General features: G+C 38.0%; 1 protein-coding gene across 1 annotated transcript in view; it reads right to left on the bottom strand.

Moving 5' to 3' along the window:
* cdkal1 (CDK5 regulatory subunit associated protein 1-like 1) overlaps window positions 1-23,016 on the bottom strand; it is a 189,391-nt gene that overhangs the window by 139,246 nt on the left and 27,129 nt on the right. Inside the window, exon 4 of the mRNA XM_026371931.1 lies at window positions 16,701-16,785. Coding sequence (XP_026227716.1) covers window positions 16,701-16,785 — 85 coding nt within the window. The remainder of the gene's footprint in view (window positions 1-16,700; window positions 16,786-23,016) is intronic.

Genomic DNA, 23,016 nt, shown 5'->3' with positions numbered 1-23,016 from the left:
ATCGACCCACTAACCCCATGTCTTACAGAGCTTGGCATCTTGCTGTGTATATTTCTGTGCATTCATCGTTCTTTGCACATACAGCACGTGTGTATATATATGGCCATGTAGTGAGCCTTGGGCATGTGTCACTCCAAATACTGCTTGGTGAAATTGTTTTTTGGCTGGTCTCCAGCACCCTTGTCACAGGCTGGTTAAGACTTATCACTGTAGCAAAAAGGATGGGTCTAAGCAGAGGAAGTTGTAAAAAACTAAACAAAACATGTTTTTACTTATGTTATGTTTACTTTGTGTATGTTATATACTCTATACTTCATCATATAGAATATGAAAGTGAGATCCACTGAGAGTCAACTTAAAGGGCCATTGAGGACGAGGAGACAGACAATGCAATTTTTTATTACTTACAGTCAGTAAAAAAAATCAGTAGCTGGGTAATTTCCATGTCACCACTTGTTTAGTTAACACCAGCTGCCTCTGGGAGTGTCATGTCACAAAAAAAAAAAAAAAAAAAAAAGACAACTCAATAGGGAAAAAGCCTAAAGGCTACAGGTGCCCCTGAGGAGAGCACATGCACCTCTTTCCTGCCATTGCCCTTTCCTCTCTTACAGTGGAGCGTTATTAATAAATGATTAGACATGTAAAACAGAATGCTGAAACAGAAGTGAAAGGCTTTTCACTCTGACTGGGATGATCTATGTGTGTACAAGTACATGGTAAATATGCATTTTGTGAGTATGTACCAGTTTGTTATGTCCACAGTGTATTCATCTGTTGGTGAATAGATCCAGGATGATCATGTTTCAGTGTCACAGGATTTGGTTCAGTGTCAAATCCCTCTGTGTGTAACTAAAGATACTTGATAGGAACATGGCAGCTGGTATGCTGACTGCCATGTGCGCGTGCACACCAACACCTGCCACCTGAGTAAGTCGGTCTCTCAGGCTTTCTTACCCTCACGAGCACGCAAACAAACAATGACTTTGCACGGATTATGGCCTCCCTTATTTCAAAGGAAAAGTCACACTAGTTCAAACACGGAAAACAAATACGACTAGCCCAAACTAGTAAAGCTGAGCTACTGTCAGAGAAAATGAGACACTGAATTACTGTTCGTGTCTTTCGTGTCACTGAGGCAATTTCACTGAAATTGAGAGAAACAGAGGGAAAGGAGGGTGGAGCGGCAGGTGTTGGATGTGTGTGTGTGTATCTGTCATTACAGGTGCACAGAGGGTCAGTGCAGTGCTCTCCATATGCCATCTGCCAGATCAGCTACATCTCACACTGACATTTCCCTACATTCAGTAACAATGTCAAACCAACAAGAAGAACCCAATCCAATACAGACACAAAGACTATACAGATGTGCGCCTGTTCATCTCATATTTGGTTTACAAAAAGTTGACTTTATATATTCATTGATGAGTGAGCTGACAATTCTGTTTTGGCAATACGTTTTATCAACAAGTTGAAAAAGACAAAAGTGACTTGACCTTTTGACCTTGTCCTTGTTATGCTCTACCCAGTCAAAGCTCATATGTCTGTGGATGAAATATGAAACTGAGAAAAGCAGCAGATCTTCACATTTGAAATACATTGCATTTTTGATCAATTAAACAGTCTATATAATTAAAAATTAACATTTATGCTAATTAACTTTGCCAGCCAATTAATCCAGTAACTGTTTCAGCTTCAGGAAGCTTTTCTTTTTTCAGAAAAGCCCTAATATAAAGAATACCCATTAAGACATTTTTACATTTTTCCTGCTGTAGTTACATATGTGTTAGGGTAGGATGCCTTTTTTAAAATTTAAAAAAGCTGAAACTGAACTCTAACCCAATCCTTTGTCTTCTCTTCTGCATCATTCTATTTCTCTCTGTTGCAATGTCATAAAGTGGTGCAGAGATTCAGAGTCCTCGTCTGATTCAAATTACAGTGAATTTTGTATAAATCATTTAAATCGCTGCTTTACAGACTTATTCTTTTACAAACAGGTACTGTGGCACAGTGCCAGTGCTGATTTTAAATGGCACACACATTTGTACACTGTAAGAACATGGCTATTCAGGCGGCAAGGGCTTTATACTGCCATGGATACAGCGACAGTATTTCATTGGCCCAAGAACATAAACTGTTAAACCAAAGACAAGAAAGTGAGAAAGAAATGACATAGTAAAAAGTAGAATATTAAGGTGAGAGATGAGAGAAAGCTCGTATCATCCAAGTGTGTGAGAGTGCAAAATTGGAGAGAAGATGAGTGAGAGAGAAAGAGAATGACAGTCAGGAAGAAGTAATGGTGTAACCTTGTGAAAGCCTGCAATCACCTGCTGGGAGAACGATTACCTGCAGGAGATCGTCAGAGCACCTGAAAACCCATCAACATCCACATCTCTCCACCCTCTGGCCCTTTCACTACGTCTTTAACTGCTCCCAAAAGAGGAATATGCAACTAGCCCGAAATAACTAAACTGAATTAAAGTGGAATAGAGATGACTCTAGTGGGTCATCTGCATTCATTAATTGTGAGCAAAATAACTTCACTCTTGTTTACTTCTACTTTTCCTCTTTTTGTACTTGTTTCTTCCCTCCACTCCATGGCACTTTGTCTTCATCTAGCTCATGTTACCACTTTAACCGTAAATTCAATTTAATGCCCCCTGTAATGTACAAAATTTGACAACTTTGTTGCCAAGGCATCTGGGTCCTCAACTTACCTTCAATTTGTGCTAAAGATTAACTACATGAACTGTGTTCAATTTTTTTCAAAAGAGTGTGCGTGTGTGGGAGTGCAGCATTTTGTTTTCTAGTAGAACCTTTAATATAAAAATGGCAAATTATATTTAATTCTGTTTTTGTTGTACTGCCATTTATTTTTGTATCACACATCATATATTGGTGTGATGAGATGACTTTTGGTCATTATAGATATTGAAGTTAATTGAATCTTACCAGTACACAACACAACTGATTTTAAAATGCAGTATATGTCTAACCTACCTCTGTGTATTTCTCTCTCCAATTTCTGTCTATTCTGTCTACCACTAATAAGGTGGGATTGCTGTTGTCCAGTCTACAGCAGGAAATGAACTTTGTTCATTGCTAACGTGGAAGAGGAGTCAAATATTGTACATCCTGTCAGGTGCTGACTATTTCATTGTGTGTCAAAAATATAAAATATGACTGCATGTCAAATTCCATAGCTTTTTAATGTGACCGATGTTTCTTCAAGGTAAGCTGAACTTATCCTAGAAAAAATGCCCTCCTTTTTGTCAACAGCTGCTTTAATTTGTCACCCTGGGCTCAACACCCACACGCACAGGCATTTGGAGATACATAAGCAGTGAAGTAATGAGGAACGATAAAATGTTAAATGGTAAAATAATGATCTGGACAGGGAGAGAACAGAAAAAATGAAGCAGGTGCTATAGCAATGAGATGGTTTTGAATTTTATCGTGTGTGTGTGTATGTGTACATGCATGCATGCACCTTTCTTCAGCTCATTATCAGAGCACTGGGAACTCTAAAATGTTTTAATCTGTGAAATTAGGCTTAGAGCCATTCAAATACCACCAGAAAAGACAAGGAATTGCAAGAACTGAAGCACTTTTTGGAGAAAATGCTAGTCAGCATGCACAGTGTTCTGTAAAAGACAATACAGTAACTGTGTTGACAAAATGATCCAACCACCAACAGCAAATATAGGAAGTATGGAACATCATGCCTAAATAAACAAAAGCCAGGAGATTCCTAAAAAAAAACACCGACCTCCTCAACATCACCTTTTCCAAATGGTTAGTGCAGATTGATCTGCAAATAACATAACAACTACAGTCAGTCATAACTTAAATTAATATATAGGTCAAATAAAAACACCACCATGTTTGCTGCTTTCTGCAGAGACCTCCCTTCTCAACATAATTCATCATCTTCTTTATTACAGCTGACATTGTCTCTCAATCTTGCACTCCTCCCCTGCTGATTTACTGTTATGGTCTAGTAGCTAACCCAACTTAGTACTTTGTTCTCAATTCTCAAAGGGTAGAGTACAGCATTTTCACTGTCATTGTGAGATGTCTCCACTTTAACATGCAAACGTTCACTCGTGGGATGCGTTTTATGCATTGTAAGTTGTTATATGGATGACAAACTCTGGAAATATTATTCAAGTATCCTACATTAATTGCCTTTTCAGATTTAAGCCTCTTATATCCTTTTCCAGCTGTTCAATTTGGGTGTCATTGGCATCCACAGCTCTTAATAAGACATCAGTGTTTCCTGAGAAGTGTAAGAGTCGCGTGACAAGCCCATCAAACCCCCTGCTGAGGGATTTATCACCACTTCATTCCTTTAAAACTCAAGCAACATGGAGACTGATTCATTAGAAAAAGAAAAATCAGTTAACATGAACCACTGGTAATCCTGTGGTATCACCGTGGACTGATGAACATACTGTGCTATGATCGCCTCTGTCTGTTTTCCTGTTAGCCTCTAAATAGTTAAAATTATGATGATGTTAATAACAGTAAAACTCTTATATTGATAAATATTTTTATTTTTATGGTGTGTTTTACCACTGATCAGTCAGCTGTTAAATACATAAAACCAATAAATAAAAAATAAATTACATCTAATGAGAGGCTTTGCTTTCTTACAATCTAGTGGGATTTATTCAGGTTCCCTCATAAAGAAGACCACAACTCCAATTTTATTGGCATTATTAATAAAGGGCAACTAAAGTTACTCCAAAAAATCTAGGTTTTTCAGGTGCACTCAACTAATGTCTATAGTTTTAACACTGAAAATCCTCATTCAGCGATGGAAAATCAGGACTATGTCTCCCTTCTCCACTGTCAGATCCCATCTCTACAGTCATCCTTACACAAAAGCTTAAAACCCTCAGCAAAAACTGCATAATAATAATAATAATAATAATAATAATAATAATAATAATAATAATAATAATAATAATGATGGTCAGAGAATTTGGGTTTAACCTTAACCCAGCTGACTGATTGATTGTGGTACGAGTTAAAAACATTTTCCCATATTTAAAATCACTACAAATCATATGATGACAACCTGACTTTCTTATACTCCCTACCCATATATTACATTATTTCCAGCTTTTTACTCTTATCTTACACATTCCTAAAGAAGTTGAAATGACCAATATCCTCACTGAATCCTTCAATATGGATAAGAGATTTTAAACCCCCTCCACCAAATTCAAACTCAATCCCTTTACAAAATATAAAATTTAACTTGGAATTGAACTATGGAAACCCAGTTACTTGCAACACATCAGGGTGAAAGGTCCATCATTTATCTTCAGTCCTACATTAACTTGGCCTCTTATGGCTTAAATCCCTGGTCAGGGATCAGCGAAAAGGCTGGACCCAGTGGGGTGCCTTAAGAACCCAGCCGTCTGAAAGGATGAAAGGCAGGAGTTGTTTGTGATTGCTGCTGAGGAAGACCTTATAAGGGCAGCAACAATGTGGCAGACTGTGATTTTGCAGCCAGTTATTTAAGAGACCAGTCATGCATATACATCCCTAGACTAACATAACAAATTAAGGACAAATGTTTTCTCGCAGGCTTAAGCTTACCTCAGCTTGGGAAGTTTAACATGCTTTACATAAAAAGTCTTTTAAAAAAATCCTTGAAATTCCTAAATATCTATCACATAAAATATTACATCAATAGAGCAAGACCTATTGATCAGTTACATTTATTGGTATTAATAGGTAAAAGAACATGTTAACAGTCTATGTACAGATTTAGTTTAGATGCATGTTCCACTTTCTATGTAATTATTTACTGTTTCAGTTGTCTTTATAGGCTGGCAGTCGTATTTGTGGTGGACAAGGTAAAGTAAAGGCATGTCTACAAAAATCTGGTTCGATGGTGGGAGAAGCTGTTGGCTGACTCCTTACTTACAGACCCACACTGTGAGCAGGGCTGCATTTCAACATTTTGTGTAAACAGCGCAAAACGCATACAAACGTGGTTTATTATTGAGTGTCCAAGACGCTCGGACACTGGCTCAAACCCAAAACCCATCTGACATAATCACAACTACAGATTTGAGTCTATTCACAGGTCTGCTAGTCCTTCAAAGTCAGAAAAAGTGAAAGTTGTGGATTAAACTTTGCAGATTTACTTTTATATACTATCATCAAATTGAAACACAGCAGAAACACTGATTGCTCCAATTTCCCTCTACTACATACAGTGACAACAAAGATTCTTTAATCTTGTAAATGACTATTAAAGCTGCTTTAAGGAATATCTTTATAGGAAGACAAAGGCTGAACAGCAAATTAAGGCATGTTGTGTTTGGTAATACAAGTTTATCAATTTAAAAGGGTAAGGAAGCAGTAGAATACCTTTTTACAAATATGTTATCACAGCTGAAAACATTAATGTTTTCATTGAATGCAGGGGAATTTCTAAGTGACCCAACACTTAGAATTGCAATTTATTCTAAAAGAATTAAAATTGTTAAACACAAAAATTGCATTTTGCATATTAATTGTACTTACTTTAAATAAACCTGATGAATATTTTATGTTTCTATTTAAGCTTTAATGGCTTGTCCAGACAGGAAACATTCACCTGTCTGACTGCTGTTAAAGGTCCATATTAATTTTCTGTCCCACTGGTGACCAGATAATAGCACAACAACCTCTGACTTGCCATCCCATTACAGGAGCCTTATAAAATACTCTGGCGTAAATGAGAGGATATACTACCCAGGTCTTTTAAAGCCGATGAAAGCTGATAAAAGTTGAGTCCATTAGGTGGAGGGATTTAAACATGATTAGCCTTTCATCACATTACATTCATTCCTTCCAATGCCTGCTTTACCCATCACCTTTTCCTATAAACAAGCTTAAAAAGGTAAGACTGTTACTTCAGTCACACAGAATTGGGTCTGACTGTTTGTTATCAGGACTGAATCTCTTTAGAGGTTAAGCAGAGACAAGAGTACTGAAATCTAGCCTGACAGCAGATAAATTATATTAAATGGATAATATGACTGCTTGGTCTGGAAAGCTACATGCTGACCTGATTATTATAAAAGTGCTGTTCACTGTTAATGTGAGTTAGATCAAAGCTGGAGCTCCCCTGGATAAGAAGCATCTAACATAGTGCCGGATTTAGGCATCTATGAGCATCTCGAGCTGCATCTTGAGAAGCTAATGGAGCCAACACCTCTAAATGCTGCAAAACCAAAACGATGCAACACAGTTATTGTTCACCAAACCATCACACATTGGTATAAAGTACACAGGGCAGAATGCAGACTTCTGTAAAAGCATCTGTATATACACTGTGTAATGAGCCCAGAACCAAGCCTCCAGCCTCAAGCCTCGCACTCTTTACAGTGAATAAATCACAGCTCTGACAAGGTTGTTTTTCATGACAATAACAGAAAAGAGTGCTTGTTTTGACCACTCAGTTCACACTGAATCATATGTGACGTTAAGGCATTTCACTGCAGCAGAAGGGGAAAAAAACTGAACCACTACTAATGAACATCATGAAGTCATGCTGTATAATTTATGCGCAATTTAAGTGCAGTCAGTAAACATACTCCACAAGGAAATGTAGATAAGGAAAATGTATTGCCTATTTAAAAACAAAACACAACTAAGTGTCCCCTCCCACTGCAATAGACAAAATACCATCTTTAGCAGCAGATGAAGAGATTTTAAAAGTTAGGTCATGTATGGGTCAGTCCTGGCCTTGGTGTGGCTCTCAGAGCCCTGGGCTCAGTGACACTAACACATCAGGAAGCCTGAACTTGGCTCCACTCCATCTCTCCTCTCTTCAGGTCTTTTTTCCCCCTCATCTGTGTCTGTCAGTCTGTCTTTCTCGCTCCCTGACTATTTTTGTGCCTGTGTGTACCCCCAATATGTAGGCTAATGCCCTGCAGAACTGACAGATTAAATGCCAATCTCTGGATGGTAACAAAACCAGCCCCAGGCAGCAAGCTCCATGTGTGTGTGTGTGTGTCTGTCTGTGCTTGCATGTGCTGTATGTGTGTATGTGCCCAGTCAGCTATAAATCCTCGGCTGTGTGTCTGCTGGACAGGGTGAACATAGACATAAAACAACTGCCCTTAGTAAACAACTCTAAAGGTCACTGCAAATTTCAGATTGTTTATACCTCGCTGTCATGTCCCAATAAAAAGAAACATTTCTGGCATTAATGTCAATCACTTTTTGTCTGTCAGTTTATTTAAAACAGCGACCAGCATTAAAAAACACCACACATGACCACAAAGAAGTGTCTTTGTGAAAAACCAAAGAGAAAAAAGATTAATATACATTTGTGTTCTAGTGTTGGTCTTTATAGTTTCTGAGAGTTAGTCTCTGATGCATTATTACTGGACTACCTCAAGCACTGTATCATTTGAAATATTTATCTGGAAAAGTGTAGCTTCAAGTGTCTGAACGCTATCGTTAACAAAGTTGTCAAACTTCTGGACCACAGCTTAGAAAACTAGACCATACTGTATGTATATTCTGTTGCAGGATGAATTTTAACTTAAATTATTTCATTTGCCAGATATGACCTTTACTAATGAACAGATGTTGCCATGTGTTATAATGCATATTCACCACCCACAACTCCACTAAGAATATATGGAATTAGTGTCTTCAGCAGTTACTTGTACTTTTAAAGGAACATCCATGTTACACTTACACACAACGAGAAACTTTGGGTTCAGTGTGTTCAAATAATATGTTTTTTTCTGCTTAGAAATAATATATGCGTGTTGACTTGTGTATTTGGTGAAGATCAGATGACATTTTATAACCATTTTATGTGGAAAACCAGGAAATTGAAGACAGTGCCATTACTTTTCTTGTAGCTGTATTAGCTACACCATGAATACTGTAATTAACAGTTTTTATGAATGAATGAATGAATGAAGGGGACAGAAGAGAAAGGATTAGTCAAAATGCAACAATGGAGAAAGTAAAAAGAGTAAAAACTGCATTTGTGGACAAAACTAAATTGTTCATGTGCTGGTGGTGAAGGGCATCTGCCCTAGATCGGACTCTTGAGTTACGTTGAGAATTTAATTCTACAACATTTATTACAGATAACTGGGCCTCTAGGACCCATTAAGTGCCATGAACCTGATCATTTAAGACAAACAAGTGTATAACAATTCTGTGCCTTTAAAGTCACACATTAACAGCATGAGGCACAAAGTATGCATAGACTTGTATTGCCTGCTAAACAGCTCCTCTTACCACATTTTCCGGGTGAAATTAGACCACTAGCCAGGCAAGCGAGAGAGCTTAAACCCAACACTCAGTCTATATTAGACTCGGTCTCTTTATTAGAGATAGCAAATTTAGTATGGAGGCAGACAGGAAAGTACTACTTGAAGAAGAGAGGGAGATAAGTCTTTCTTAAGTTAGTCTTTCTAACTTAAATGTCTCCATAATTATGTAAATAGAGTGGCCAAAGCATCAGAAATGCCTCTTAATGTAGAGCATTATGACCTCAACAATTAACACAATTAACTTTCTGAAACTACAGGTGTACCTGTACTAATATAAAATCATAACAAAGACACCATCTGTTTTATTCAGTTTACCTTATAGCACCATATGTAGACCTATGCTGTGTGCTGATTATGTGTATAAGCATATCACATACACTGGACTTCTTCCAAGAGTTCATTTTGTATGTTGCGTGTTCCTTTTCAATTAACATTAATGATTTTTCTTTCTTATGGACGGTTCATGAATATTAAAGCTATTTTTAAAATGAATGTAAATGTAATAAGAAAAAATAGAAGACCAGAAGTTGGTTTATAATTCGTTAAGCATACATTCCCTTGATCATACAAATTACTAAAGACAACCATGTGAAGAAAACCAACACACACGTATACAGATCCACAAACACACATAGTTTAATTGCATGCTGCTGAGCAACTCTGCACTCAGTTCATTGATTTGAGAGGTCTGACACTGAATTATGCTATAGATGTTGGCTTTTCAACACATGCACATGCATCAAAAATATCCACACTAATTGACTTTTTGGCATTTAGAAGCTACACTGATAATAGCTACAGAGCGGGTTGGAAGGATTCCTATCTCCCACATGTCAATTCAACTCCTGCATGCTAAACAAAATAATATGAGGCAGATTTGATTCAAAACGCTGACGGCAACAATTTGGGGAAGCAGTACAACACCACAGACAGGAATTATAATAGGTGCTTCAATATCATTTTAATTATTACAGATTATTACAGATTATCACCTGTCTATCTATCTAATGAATCAATCTAATCTGGAATATGGTCAAAATGTCTTTAAGTAAAACACAAAGAAGTGAACAAGGAAGTGAACACACACATTCAGGTTACTAACTCAGTGTTTTCATCTGTAGGACCAATCACTACGGTATGGTGGTCATTCCACATGCATTTTCTTACCGAAATTCTCAGGGCACATGTTAATGTTTCTGTAGGTTATGAGGTGAACTACTGGCATATTTTTTACCCTAACCCGAACTATCATAACTAAATACAGCAATCCTACCCTTAACCCTAAATTGTAATTCTCACACAGCACTTTAAGTTGCAAGGACAGGTGAAATGTCCCTACAGCAATAGTACTATTTACAAAAATGTGAAAAACTCCAAACACTCCACACACACACACACACACACACACACACACACACACACACACACACACACACACACACACACACACACACACACACACACACTTCTCCCACACAATTGGCACAGATGCCAACTTAGCCCCAGATCTCCAGAAGTAATAAACGGTCTTTTCAATGTGTCTCTCAAAGCCATGACAGGAGACTGCTGAAGGCCCCTGTGCTTCCATTTTAAACCCCTTAACTCATTTACTAGGACACTGATTGTTACTTCTGTGACCAATGCTGTGAGTGTGCGGTTCACAAACAATGCCCCTAAAGCTATAGCCTTTGGGGACAATTTATTTTACACACTACTGTACAAACAGCCCCAAACAAGAAATATGGCAGTATAACAATATGGCCTACAAAATGTTAACATGCAGAGGATCAAAGTTAAAAAAATAAAGAAAACAAACTGCCTGTATTCCCACAGACAGTGGTGCATCTTAAGTAATACTATAGTGTAGTATAGCTATTGATTGAGATTTTCCAGAAACAGTATCTTGCTAATACTGCTTCTACAGCTTATGGCTTATAACAAAAACAATGTCCTATATACACCTTGCTCATCAAACCCCTGATCATAAATTAATGTATACTCCTCAAACCAGGGGTATAAAACGTAGGTGCATAATTTAAAAAGATTAAGATTCATTGCATAAATATTGTAAATCTGAATGTAATGACTGTAAAGTATTGGAAAGCACTGCTGAATACATTTGAAGACATTTTAGAACCACTAGACATGATGCCTCAGTTTGTGCATTATGCCCCTACCCCACCCCTCTTTTCAATGACTTTCCTCACAACTGAAGAAAGACCTGTGTGTGTGTGTGTGTGTGTGTGTGTGTGTGTGTGTGTGTGTGTGTGTGTGTGTGTGTGTGTGTGTGTGTGTGTGTGTGTGTGTCAATCCTTCCCAGTGAATAGAGCATTAATTGCATTAGCATTACAGCTGGGTAATTTCCAGTCAAAGAAAAACTCTGGCATCAACAAGGAAGACATTTCCAAAGTCTTGAAGTGTGTTATTATTTTTTTGCATTTCAATTGAAAAATTATTTGAAAAAAAAAAAAAAAAAGGCCGGCGGAGATGGATCAAGCAGAAAGACAGGAAGATTGTACCAATCACATTGGCCATGTGAAATTGTTCACTCTTAAAAATGTAATATTGCCTTATAATAAGTTACTTACTTACTCATCCGTTTCAGATGTCCAAAAATGTTAAAAGTAACAGATTTGATTGACCCTTTCTGCATTTAACCTAAAATGCAAATCATCTGTAAGAGTCAACCAATTAAAAAAAATATATATATTATTGTCCACTTAAACATGTCAGATAACTGTCCTGCTGGACTATAAAGTCACTAATACTGGAGCCTATTAGCAGTTGTCCCAGTGTACACAGTTAACTCCTTAAAGTTGCGGCCATAAAAGTTTATGCTCTTCCTTCAGTTTTGTTGCTTTTGTAGTAATTTCCTATATTATCAACCAATCAGTTAATCGTTAATAGTGTTGGATATATTGTGCTTTTTGTCCATCCTTCCATTATCTTAACCACTTGTCCACTCAAGGTTCACTATCCTAGCTGTCACTGGAGGGGAGGGTGTCCAAGTACACCCTGGACAGGTCGACAGTCCATCGCAGGGCAGACACACAGAGACAGACAACCTTTCACACTCACATCCACACCTATGGGCAATTTAGGGTCAACAGTTAAACTAACCGGCATGTCTTTGGAGGTGGGAGGAAGCCGGAGTACCTGGAGAGAATTGTACTTCTAATGAAATAATTGTATGACTGACATGATGAATGCCAGTCTATGCTAACGCAAAAATGTAAAGATTACGTAAACAAGTTACTAGAATTATAAATGAACAAGACAAAAAACAAAAGGAACATAACAACTATGTTTTTCATTTATCCAAAAGCCTGTGGCTGACATTTTTTGGCAATAAATCACTTGTAACATTATCAAATGAACATGATAAAGTCTTCCCACGGCTGACTTTAGTTTATGCTGGTTTAATGCAACTTAACATGCATACAAATATGGGACTGACTTTGTTGTTCACTTTAGTCAAGGTAAATGTAGTACAGCTGCTGGAATCACATAAGAGGCAGGGACGCACAAATGCTGTTGTACCAACAAGCAGGGTGTGTCACTTACTACAGTCTCTCACTTTTAACATTTTGCATGCATGTTTAATTACAATACATCTCATCTTGAAAGTTTGCACCAGAGCTACAGTAGTGCTCTGTGATGTCTGCCATTCAGCTCCCAGCCAGCAGTAACAGAACAGCTGTTTCTGTTGAAGAAACTACTTTGGTGTTATCATAATCCTTAGGCAGTGTTAATTAAGTGCTGAACTGGAGCTGTAAACTGTACTAAACTGGACAGTCACCAGACAACACCTTCATGCTGTAGTGTTCATCTACAAAACCTCCACAGTGCACATAGAACGCCAAGCTGACACTGATCTCGCCCATTAATGGCCAATAGCTGCGTTTATTGTATAATTTGTACAGCCTTTACAGGTGGTCACCAACCCACATCTTTAAGCAGTAATAGGCACATAGTTACAACATTCAACTCAACTGGATTTTATGACATAACAACAGATATTAGTTAAAATTTTACAAAGAAAATATTGTCTTTTCCTCCACTTCATACTGGCTGGAAAGTTTAAAACTTTATCTATTAATAATTAAAATGTTAACATTCAATATGTTCATAATACGTTCACTGAAGTGGCGCTTCAAGCTGTCTTCAATAACCAAACTCTGATGTTACACAGAGTCACTATTTCTCTTGTTCTCTCCTTCCAACACAAAGGCACCCATCTGCCAGGTGTATGTGGCCCTGATGGAGCAAAATTAATCAAAATGCAAAACAGTTTCGAGCTTAATTTCTCTGTGTTTATGCAAATGTGTGTTTTTTCTGTCCGTGTGCAGTTAGAGATCAGCAGAACAGTGAGTAGGTGGAAACTGACATGGGGCACTATACTAAAAAGATGTAACAGTCATGCACACAGGCACACGTGCATGTGAAAACGCATTTTTTTATCCAACAAGAAATGAAAACAGCATCAAGTTAAAAGCGCCTTAATTACTTTTTTTTCCTACACTGGATACAGTGAGGGAAAAAATTATTTGAACCCCAGCTGATTTTGTAAGTTTGCCCACTAACAAAGAAATGATCAGTCTATAATTTCAATGGTAGGTGTATTTGAACAGTGAGACACAACAATGACAAAAAAAATCCAGAAAAATGCGTTTCAAAAAGAGTTATAAATTAATTTGCATTTCCACGAAGGAAAGAAGTATTTGATCCCTTCGAAAAACGTGCTTTAGTACTTGGTGGCAAAACCTTTGTTGGCAATCACAGAGGTCAGCCGTTTCTTGTAGTTGGCCACAAGGTTTGCACACATCTCAGGGGGGATTTTGGCCCACTCCTCTTTGCAGATCCTCTCCAATGTTTGGCAACTCCAACCTTCAGCTCCCTCCACAGATTTTCTATGGGATTAAGGTCTGGAGACTGACTAGGCCACTCCATGACCTTAATATGCTTCTTCTTGAGCCAGTGATTTGTTGCCTTAGCCGTGTGTTTTGGATCATTGTCATGCTGGAGTACCCAACCACGACCCTTTTCAATGCCCTGACTGAGGGAAGGAGGTTCTCACCCAACATTTGACGGTACATGGCCCCATCCATCCTCCCTTTGATGCGGTGCAATTGTCCTGTCCCCTTGGCAGAAAAACACCCCCAAAGCATGTTTCCACCTCCATATTTGACAGTGGGGATGGTGTTTTTGGAGTCATAGGCAGCCTTCCTCCTCCTCCAAACACAGCGAGTTGAGTTGATGCCAAAGAGCTCGATTTTGGTCTTATCTGACCACAACACTTTCACCCAGTCTTCCTCTGAATCAGTCAGATGTTCAGTGGCAAACTTCAAACAGGCCTGTAGATGGGCTTTCTTGAGCAGGGGGACCTTGCGGGCACAGCAGGATTTCAGTCCTTCACGGCGTAGTGTGTTACCAACTGTTTTTTTGGTGACTATGGTCCCAGCTGCCTTGAGATCATTGACAAGTTCCTCCCGAGTGGTTCTTGGCTGATTCCTCACCGTTCTCATTATCATTGAAACTCCACGAGGTGAGATCTTGCATGGAGCTCCAGACCAAGGGAGATTGGCAGTTAATTTATGTTTCTTCCATTTGCGAATAATTGCACCAACTGTTGTCACCTTCTCACCCAGCTGCTTGACGATGGTCTTGTAGCCCATTCCAGCCTTGTGTAGGTCCACAATCTTGTCCCTGACATCCTTGGAAAGCTCTTTGGTCTTGGCCATGGTGAAGAGTTTGGAATCTGGATTGATTGATTGCTTCTGTGGACAGGTCTCTTTTATACAGGTAACGAGCTGAGAGGGCTGCCAATGTCAGCTCGTTACCTGTATAAAATCCACCTGGGAGCTAGAGATCTTGCTGACGGAAAGGGGATCAAATACTTATTTCCTTCATGGAAATGCAAATTAATTTATAACTCTTTTTGAAACGCATTTTTCTGGATTTTTTTTGTCATTGTTGTGTCTCACTGTTCAAATAAACCTACCATTGAAATTATAGCCTGATCATTTCTTTGTTAGTGGGCAAACTTACAAAATCAGCTGGGGTTCAAATAATTTTTTCCCTCACTGTATGTTGGTGTACACCCATACAGAATTTTGAAAGAACTCAAGTTATTCCAGGATGTCCAGGAAGAACATGCAAACACCACATAGAAAGGTTCCTGGTCAACCCGTGGAGTTGAACCCAGGCTTTCTTGTTGCAAGTCAACAGTGCTAACACTGCACAGTACTGCCTGCGTTAAAGTTACTCTCACAAAATACTGTCCTTTGCAAAACGAACTGCCTGACAAATCTGTAGCATTCTAATTGTAATTTTTTGCACATATTTAGGTGTGATTGCCTCTGTGGACATCTGCAGCACTTAAACAACCATGCTGGCTGGGCAATGTTGGAAAACTCTTCAGTCTCGAGTTGGTCAAGCCACCACTGACAGCATTTCAATGGCTACTCTCTTCTCCAAATAATTCCTACACAACTGCAAAGAACGCTTGGGGTCATTGTCTCGCTGCAAAATGAAGGGAATGGCATGCCTCTTCAGTATGGAGTGGTATCCTTGCTGTCTGAGGATTCTTTGCACATGATGCAGATCACCACATTGTAAAAGCATCCCCAGACCATCACGTTTCCTCCTCCATGCCTCACTGATGGTGTAAGGAAGGCATCCGTTTTCTCTTTTCATGAGCTCTGTATCTGACATACTGTATTGTTCTTCACTTGGATTAAACCACCTCAAGCTTGGACTCATCAGTCCACAACACTTGGTTTACTGTACTATGTTTGTTTGTTTGTTTGAGTGTGAAAATTCAATTATGTCTAACCCTTTTTTCCTTTTATTTTTTTGCCAATGTATTAAAAAAAATTCAAAATCATCATAAAATAAGTAGTACTTCTTGCTCTGAGATACTGGAGGTATGTTTGGTGAAGCCACTGAGACAATAGTTGTAACATAGTTTCATCCACATTCATAAAAGTTAGCAATGCTCTTGTGTAAAGTTGTTGTTTCAATGTACTGGCTGTTACCTGCTGTCTAAAATGTCTGCAGTGTACGCTCTGCATCTTGTCAATTCACACATGGACTCAACATAGAAACTAGCTTTTCCACCATAAAAACTAGGAAAAACACTTACACTCGCGCTCCACAGTTCAGGACTGCATAGTTTACAGACTTTTAACATGTTTTCAGCATTAATTTTACTTTAACTCTTTAAATTTACTTCAGTTCTTATTCCAGATAGCAATAAAACTAGTCTTGACTGATTTGTTCTTCCATAACTTATGCTGAATTTTTTTTAACCAGATCAGAAAAAAAACAACTAAAAAACCTGAAATACTTTTGGCTACATAAAAAACCACAAGCGTATATAGTGTTTTTCAGTACTTGATTGAGTTTCTGAAGTGGTCCTCTGCAGGGTTTTTCACAGTGCAGCTGTTGAGCAACCACAGGTCTGCTTCTGTTGGGTCATCTGAAGAAAGAGATAAAATTCATTTAGTTTTTAACAAACATAATCCCAATCATGACTCTAAAAAGAAAAAAAACACAAAACTTACTAATTAACAACAATACAAATAACAAATGCAACATGCAAACTGTATAGTTTAGGATTTGACAAACCACAGGGAACCTTAAAAAACAGAAATAAATTATTGGTTTGTCTGACAGTTCCTTTGCCTGAAGCTGTCAAAAGAACAATGCCAACTGTGGCCCATCCTTATTCTTACTTTCAACCACTTACATTCAAGAATTACAGAAATATTTAAGACTGTTAATATCTTTTAAAGTTTTTTAACTAAATCACAGAGCATATTCCTAGATTTGGAAAGAAAAAGCTCTGCATGCTCTTATCTCATTTTAATAGATTTAATGCTTATCTAGTTAGTTGTTAGGGTTCTGAGCGCCACAGGAAGAGGGGGTCAGAATTCTTCTTTAACAGCCTTCTCTTACCAGGTCACATTAAGCAAAGTTGATGTTAAGGCTTTATTGTCAGTTAATAAGACTGGACTGGCACTTGTCTATGTTTCGGATATCCGCTGTCTTGACTCAGATAGACCAACATTTTATTTGGTATGGCTTGTCAATTAATCTGCTTCCTAAATAATGTTTAGGTACAAAGGCATTAAAGTTACTAAAATGATCCCAGTCAGCTTTGTGTTTTTTGCCTGTGACCCTGGCTACTCAGCATGGCACCCTGGGACACAAAGATTTATACTAGAAGTTGGTCATAGCTCAAACACAGTTGTGAATATTTTTTCAAAATACTGAAATACAGGTCTAATTAAACATTATACAATACTAAAACGTAATTATGTTATTTTGTCATATGCACTACTCAGGTGAGTATAGCACAGCACCAGAAGACTCTTGCTTCTCAACGTCACATTGAGCCAGGTATTTCACTTACAGTCCACTTCCCTGCTGCATTCAAGCATACACACCTTCTCACACACACACCGTCTTTGATGCATTAGTTAATGTGATAGACACACACACAGTGCTTTCACATAGCAAGTCCCAGGATTCAAAGAATCAGGAAATCACCAGCTTCACCACACCTTGCCTTAGGTAAGGTACCTCTATCTTTGTGAAGACCAGTTGTACTAGTTGAAGCCCTAGCCAGCACGCATGGTTGTATATCTGCAGTCCTGGGTCTCTCGCTTTCTCTTTCTGAATAACGAATACTACTGCCACCTTCTTGTATGGAGAGTCATTTCCTCTTGTGTAGTGTATAACATAACATAATTAAGTAACACTTGTTGGCTTGGATGAACACAATGAGAGGCAACACAACATTTGACCTTCACGTCCACTAGATCCTTGATGCTGTGTCTCAGTCCTTACCTTAAACCTATTACAATTAAAAACCTAACTACAACACTTACTGTAACCCTAATTATAACATTTAGCCAAAAACCAAGTTGTAACCTTTGACCTGCCTATTGAAAGTATGAGAAAAAGACATATGCTACACTAAAACTTATCCATATAAGTTCTGATAAGATCAGTAATATATTAATCTTGAATCTAATAATACAACAACTCTGTAAGAGCAAAAGTACACCCACAAAAATTTAAATTTAAAGTAGTGAGATTATATTATGTGTTTTAATAATTTACCATTATTACCACCTGAGGATGGGGTGTCATTTAAATATGAAAATAACAGTTTGAGTATGAAGACATGTTTGCTGATCGTAACAGACAGTAAGCGAAAGTCGATGACTCATTAAAACATAAGTACAGCAAAAGTGCTAAAACAACATGAGTCACACTAAACGGTCCTGAATCATATGTTGTGTTGGTGTGGTTGTGCCTTTTTGTGTTGTGGGAAAACAAATTTTCTATTGGGACATGCAATAAATGAAAAGGCCTAAAGCATGTATTTATGTGTGTATGTGGGTGTGTGTATGTGTGCATGAGAGAAAATAGGTTCAGCTGGTAAAACACACCCATTATGCCTACCTGCCATTATTTGTGTGGGAAACAAACACACACACACACACACACACACACACACCAATGTTTGGTATTTGTAGTAAATTTATAATAATAATTATAATATATTATAAATTATAATAATAATTTGGATGTGCTAGCCCATTACAAGCCGTTTTTGATCATTTTTTTTTAATCCTCCTTTTAAATCACTGAAGCAAGTCATGGATTCTGTCTCAATGTTCACTGCAATGTATGATTTGTAGCATTAAACCTCTAAGGCCCTTTAAGTCCAGTGGTTGATCTGGATCCAGCATCAGGCTCAGCACAAATTATAACAGTTCATCCCCATCCAATTGCAAATTCAGCACAGTCAAAAATGTGTGCCAGGTTTACAATGATGATAATTACATGCTCTAGTTCAGTTACGCTACTCCTGCTGGTGAAGGAGCTCGAAGCCACCAGCAGGTTTGGAGTGCTTCCTATTTACAAAGGCCTTTAAAAGGTGTAATCTCATGGGAAAATAGAAAAACACTGTACAGGTGACAGAAGCCTCAAAAGGAAAGACTGAAAAATGACATTCTACAAGTGACAGGTTGCCATCGTAATCTATTCCGTGAAAACATTCATATTCCCCCATGAACATCAAGACATAACTATCATTATCATCAGAAATATGCAGAAAAAGCTATAATAATGAGCTCAATGATGTCTGAAGATGTAAAATCCAGATATGCATGGGTTCTAAAACAATGAGCAATAAGGTGGTGCACAGCGCAGCAGACAGTGTACAAGAATGGCATATGAAAAACTGGAAGTAGTTACACAATTCAAGGCTCTCTGGTACTTCCAAGAAAAGAGATAATTTTAATGTGTTATCTTTTCCATGAATTTATGTCATCAGCGATCGCTATCAAGGATTTTTGAATATTATCTCATTCAAAGAACAGATAAGAGAAGCAAGATTGAATTAGATTCTTTCTACTGAGAACTTGGCAAAGTATGACATGAATTGTACAAACGCTATAAAGTCCGATGAATTGTCTATGCTGAATAATCACACACTGATGTTAACATTCTCCACTATCAAACTGATTCTGTAACTCACAAGAAGAAAACATTAAGACACAAAAAACACTTTATGTTTACAGTCTTTCAGGGAACAGGTTAATAAATAGTTCCAAACGTGTTTTTGTACTAATCTCTTAATGTGGGAAAGTAACCTGAAGCATCCTTTAATAACTCAGCACTTAAGTCCATGTGTATTCCCTATGACACAGAAATGTTTCTCTTGAAAAATCTCTGGAAAGTTACAAATTTGTATAATATTTGCATTGGTATGGAGGCACAGCCAATGGCAGGGGAGTGATTTGCTTATTTTTGCATATTATGGCCATCAGGCAATTGTCTGATAAGCTGTTAGAACAGAATGTGCACAAAACTGTTGACTTATCTTTTATCTGATGAAGAAAAGGCCCAGAGGCTAAGACAAGCATCCTGCCGTGTGTGTGGTGTGTGAATACGTGTGCACACGTGAGAGAGAGAGAATAAATATCTTACTATGTCTGTGTTGCAAAATGAGTCCATGTTTGCCTGATATTACGTTTACAAGCAGTCTGTGGGTCATACAGTTGAAAAAAAGAACCATTAAGTGAACCATTTTTGATTTAATGTTGGTTCGTGGTTTTCTTTGTATGGGATATATACATTTAAATGAAAAAACAACTTGACACTCCGCAGTGCTACAGGGAAATCTTTGTGGACTGAACCATACAAAACAGTAAGCATGATGTAAAAAGGGAACCCGAAACTAACATAAAATCATCACAGAGGTGAAGTACAGTGGAGACAGCATAATGATTTGAACTCAATTACAGTTGGCATACATTATGTTCAGTATGTTAAGGATTACTGTTACATTTGACTATGTTTAAAAAACGCATTTTAAGCAATTAGACTGTAGCATGTAGTTGCATGAAGGCAGCAGAAAAACATGGTCAGTTATTTGGTGACATAACCCAATCAGTGGTGTGTTAATATGATTAACCAGACCTCAGTCTTACTCAAACTTCATCCAATAATTCCTTCCTGCTGCACAGCTGCACATAGCAGTCTGAGTAGTACACGTTTCTCCTCCAGCTTTGTCACGTCATGTTGTACTCAATGAGCATCAACCGTGTTTGAATGCAAAATATTTCGAAATTGGGAAAATTTTGAAATGATGGCAATGATGAAAGCACATGATGGTTTATTCACCAGCAATTTTTTGAAGGCAATGTATATCCCACGTGCCTGTTATAGGTCACATTAAACTTCACACCGCTAAAGCCTGGGTGCACACCGGAGCATATTTAAAGTACAGTGCAAATAGATTAACATGACTTAAAGAGGAGGACACCTTCTCACCAATATGGCGGCATTTCTGTGTAAAAGAGGCTAGTAACAGCCAAAGATCAGTTTTAACAATCAAAACATTTTAAATGTAATCACTGTACACAGTTAATCATTTTTATTATACTAAAATGTTATCTTTAATTTGTCGTAGTAGTTGGAAGCACTTTACCCATACAAATTTGTCTAATGTGCATGAGCACATGCATGCACACAAGCTGACACATTCCCCCAGTGCAATAACAACACTATCTCACCCAATCTGCAGGGCACAGATGAAAAGTCTGTTTTATATTTCATCCAATATCAGAAATATATTCCAGTTGACCACAACAGCTGACCCCCAAATAAATTGTTTGTGTGTGTGTGTGTGTGTGTGTGTGTGTGTGTGTGACAGCGAGTGACAGAGTGAGAGACAGTGAGTTTGTCCACTAAGAAGTATAAGGAATTCCATCACTATCACACTGTCAAACCATAAGGCAAATACCCTGTCTGTGTGTGTGTGTGTGTGTGTGTGTGTGTGTGCATGTGTGCACAGACATATCTCAATTTGTTTGTATGTGTGTGTGCTTACGTGTATGGAGGTGTGCCTTAGCTCGTTATTTTAAAACATGCATACTGACTGACCCAAATGACTGAATCCATTACATGAGGCTATTCCTGTGTGTACTTATGTGCTTCTTTGTGTGTGTTTGTGTGATACTCACCCTAAATTCACCCAGCAATCAAATCATACGAGAGAGACTTGGATACTGAAAAGGCAGCACCTGGGGTCAGTATGTGTGTTTATGTGTTTGTGTTACAAATATACACAAGGTCATACATAACACATTTCAATCACACTACTCCCTATGGAAATGAGTGGGAAGGGTCATGGGAGCAGGTGCATGCATCAAATACGTATGGATGGAAAAATTGGACAAAAGAGAGAGGGAACCGAGCATCAGATGGCTGCTTGCTTATATAAAAAGAAACATAGCAAAAAGGATTAAAGGAATAGGTAGGGCAGATGGACATGGAAGAGGGTCATTATGAGAGACAAATAAAAGAAGAGATGTCAGTGTGGAAGGCAGGTGATCATCTGACCACAAATAGGGTTTGAGGCAATAAGAGATGTGAATAAAGTTGAAGGACCTGAAAAAGGGAGCTCCAAAGAGAAGTATCATCAATAAGAACCTCACTCTGATCTGAAACTAACCACTTGTTTTAACACAATAGAAAACCATATAAGCTATTTGTTTTTATAAGTTATTATGCGTTTCAGTATGTGTCAGGTTTGTGGGGGTGCATGTTTCATTTCCTTGTGTAAAAATGTTCAAATACTATTCTTGTGAGCACATTTTAGCTGCTCCTCATGTTCAAAAAGTGATTTTGGGATAAAGTATAGGTTTTACAGTTATGGTTAGAATTACATTTTGGTTAGGGTTAGGCACCAAGTTGTGATGGTTAGCACTAGGACAGGGCGCTAGGGAATGCATGATGTAAATATGTATCCTCACAAGTATATTGAGACAAAATGTGTGTGTATTCTACTTTGCAATTATATAAATATTTGGTTTCGAAAGCTATAAAATTATGCATTCCACAAATTATGTCTGTTGTGAATGTACCCACAGGTGTGTGCAGCACCCAACAGAGAAACAGAGAGGAGGCTCAGCTGCAAGGTCAGAAAGCAGAGAAACACACAAACAATAACAGGCAGAATGGGAATAAGGTAATTTCCCCAAACTCCACTGTATCCACTGTCTGCAGATGTGCCAATTCACAAAAGAAAACACTAACTGTAAATTCAACTCAGTTGTTTACTGTAAATAGACAAACAGTAGTTTTTCTTACATAAGTGAGAAAGCCTGTGAATATACGAATATACAAT

Source organism: Anabas testudineus, chromosome 16 (assembly GCF_900324465.2).
Source record: "Anabas testudineus chromosome 16, fAnaTes1.2, whole genome shotgun sequence".
Classification (NCBI taxonomy): domain Eukaryota; kingdom Metazoa; phylum Chordata; class Actinopteri; order Anabantiformes; family Anabantidae; genus Anabas; species Anabas testudineus.
The sequence above is the reverse complement of the archived record's forward strand: the minus strand, read 5'-3'. Positions and strand labels throughout refer to the sequence as shown.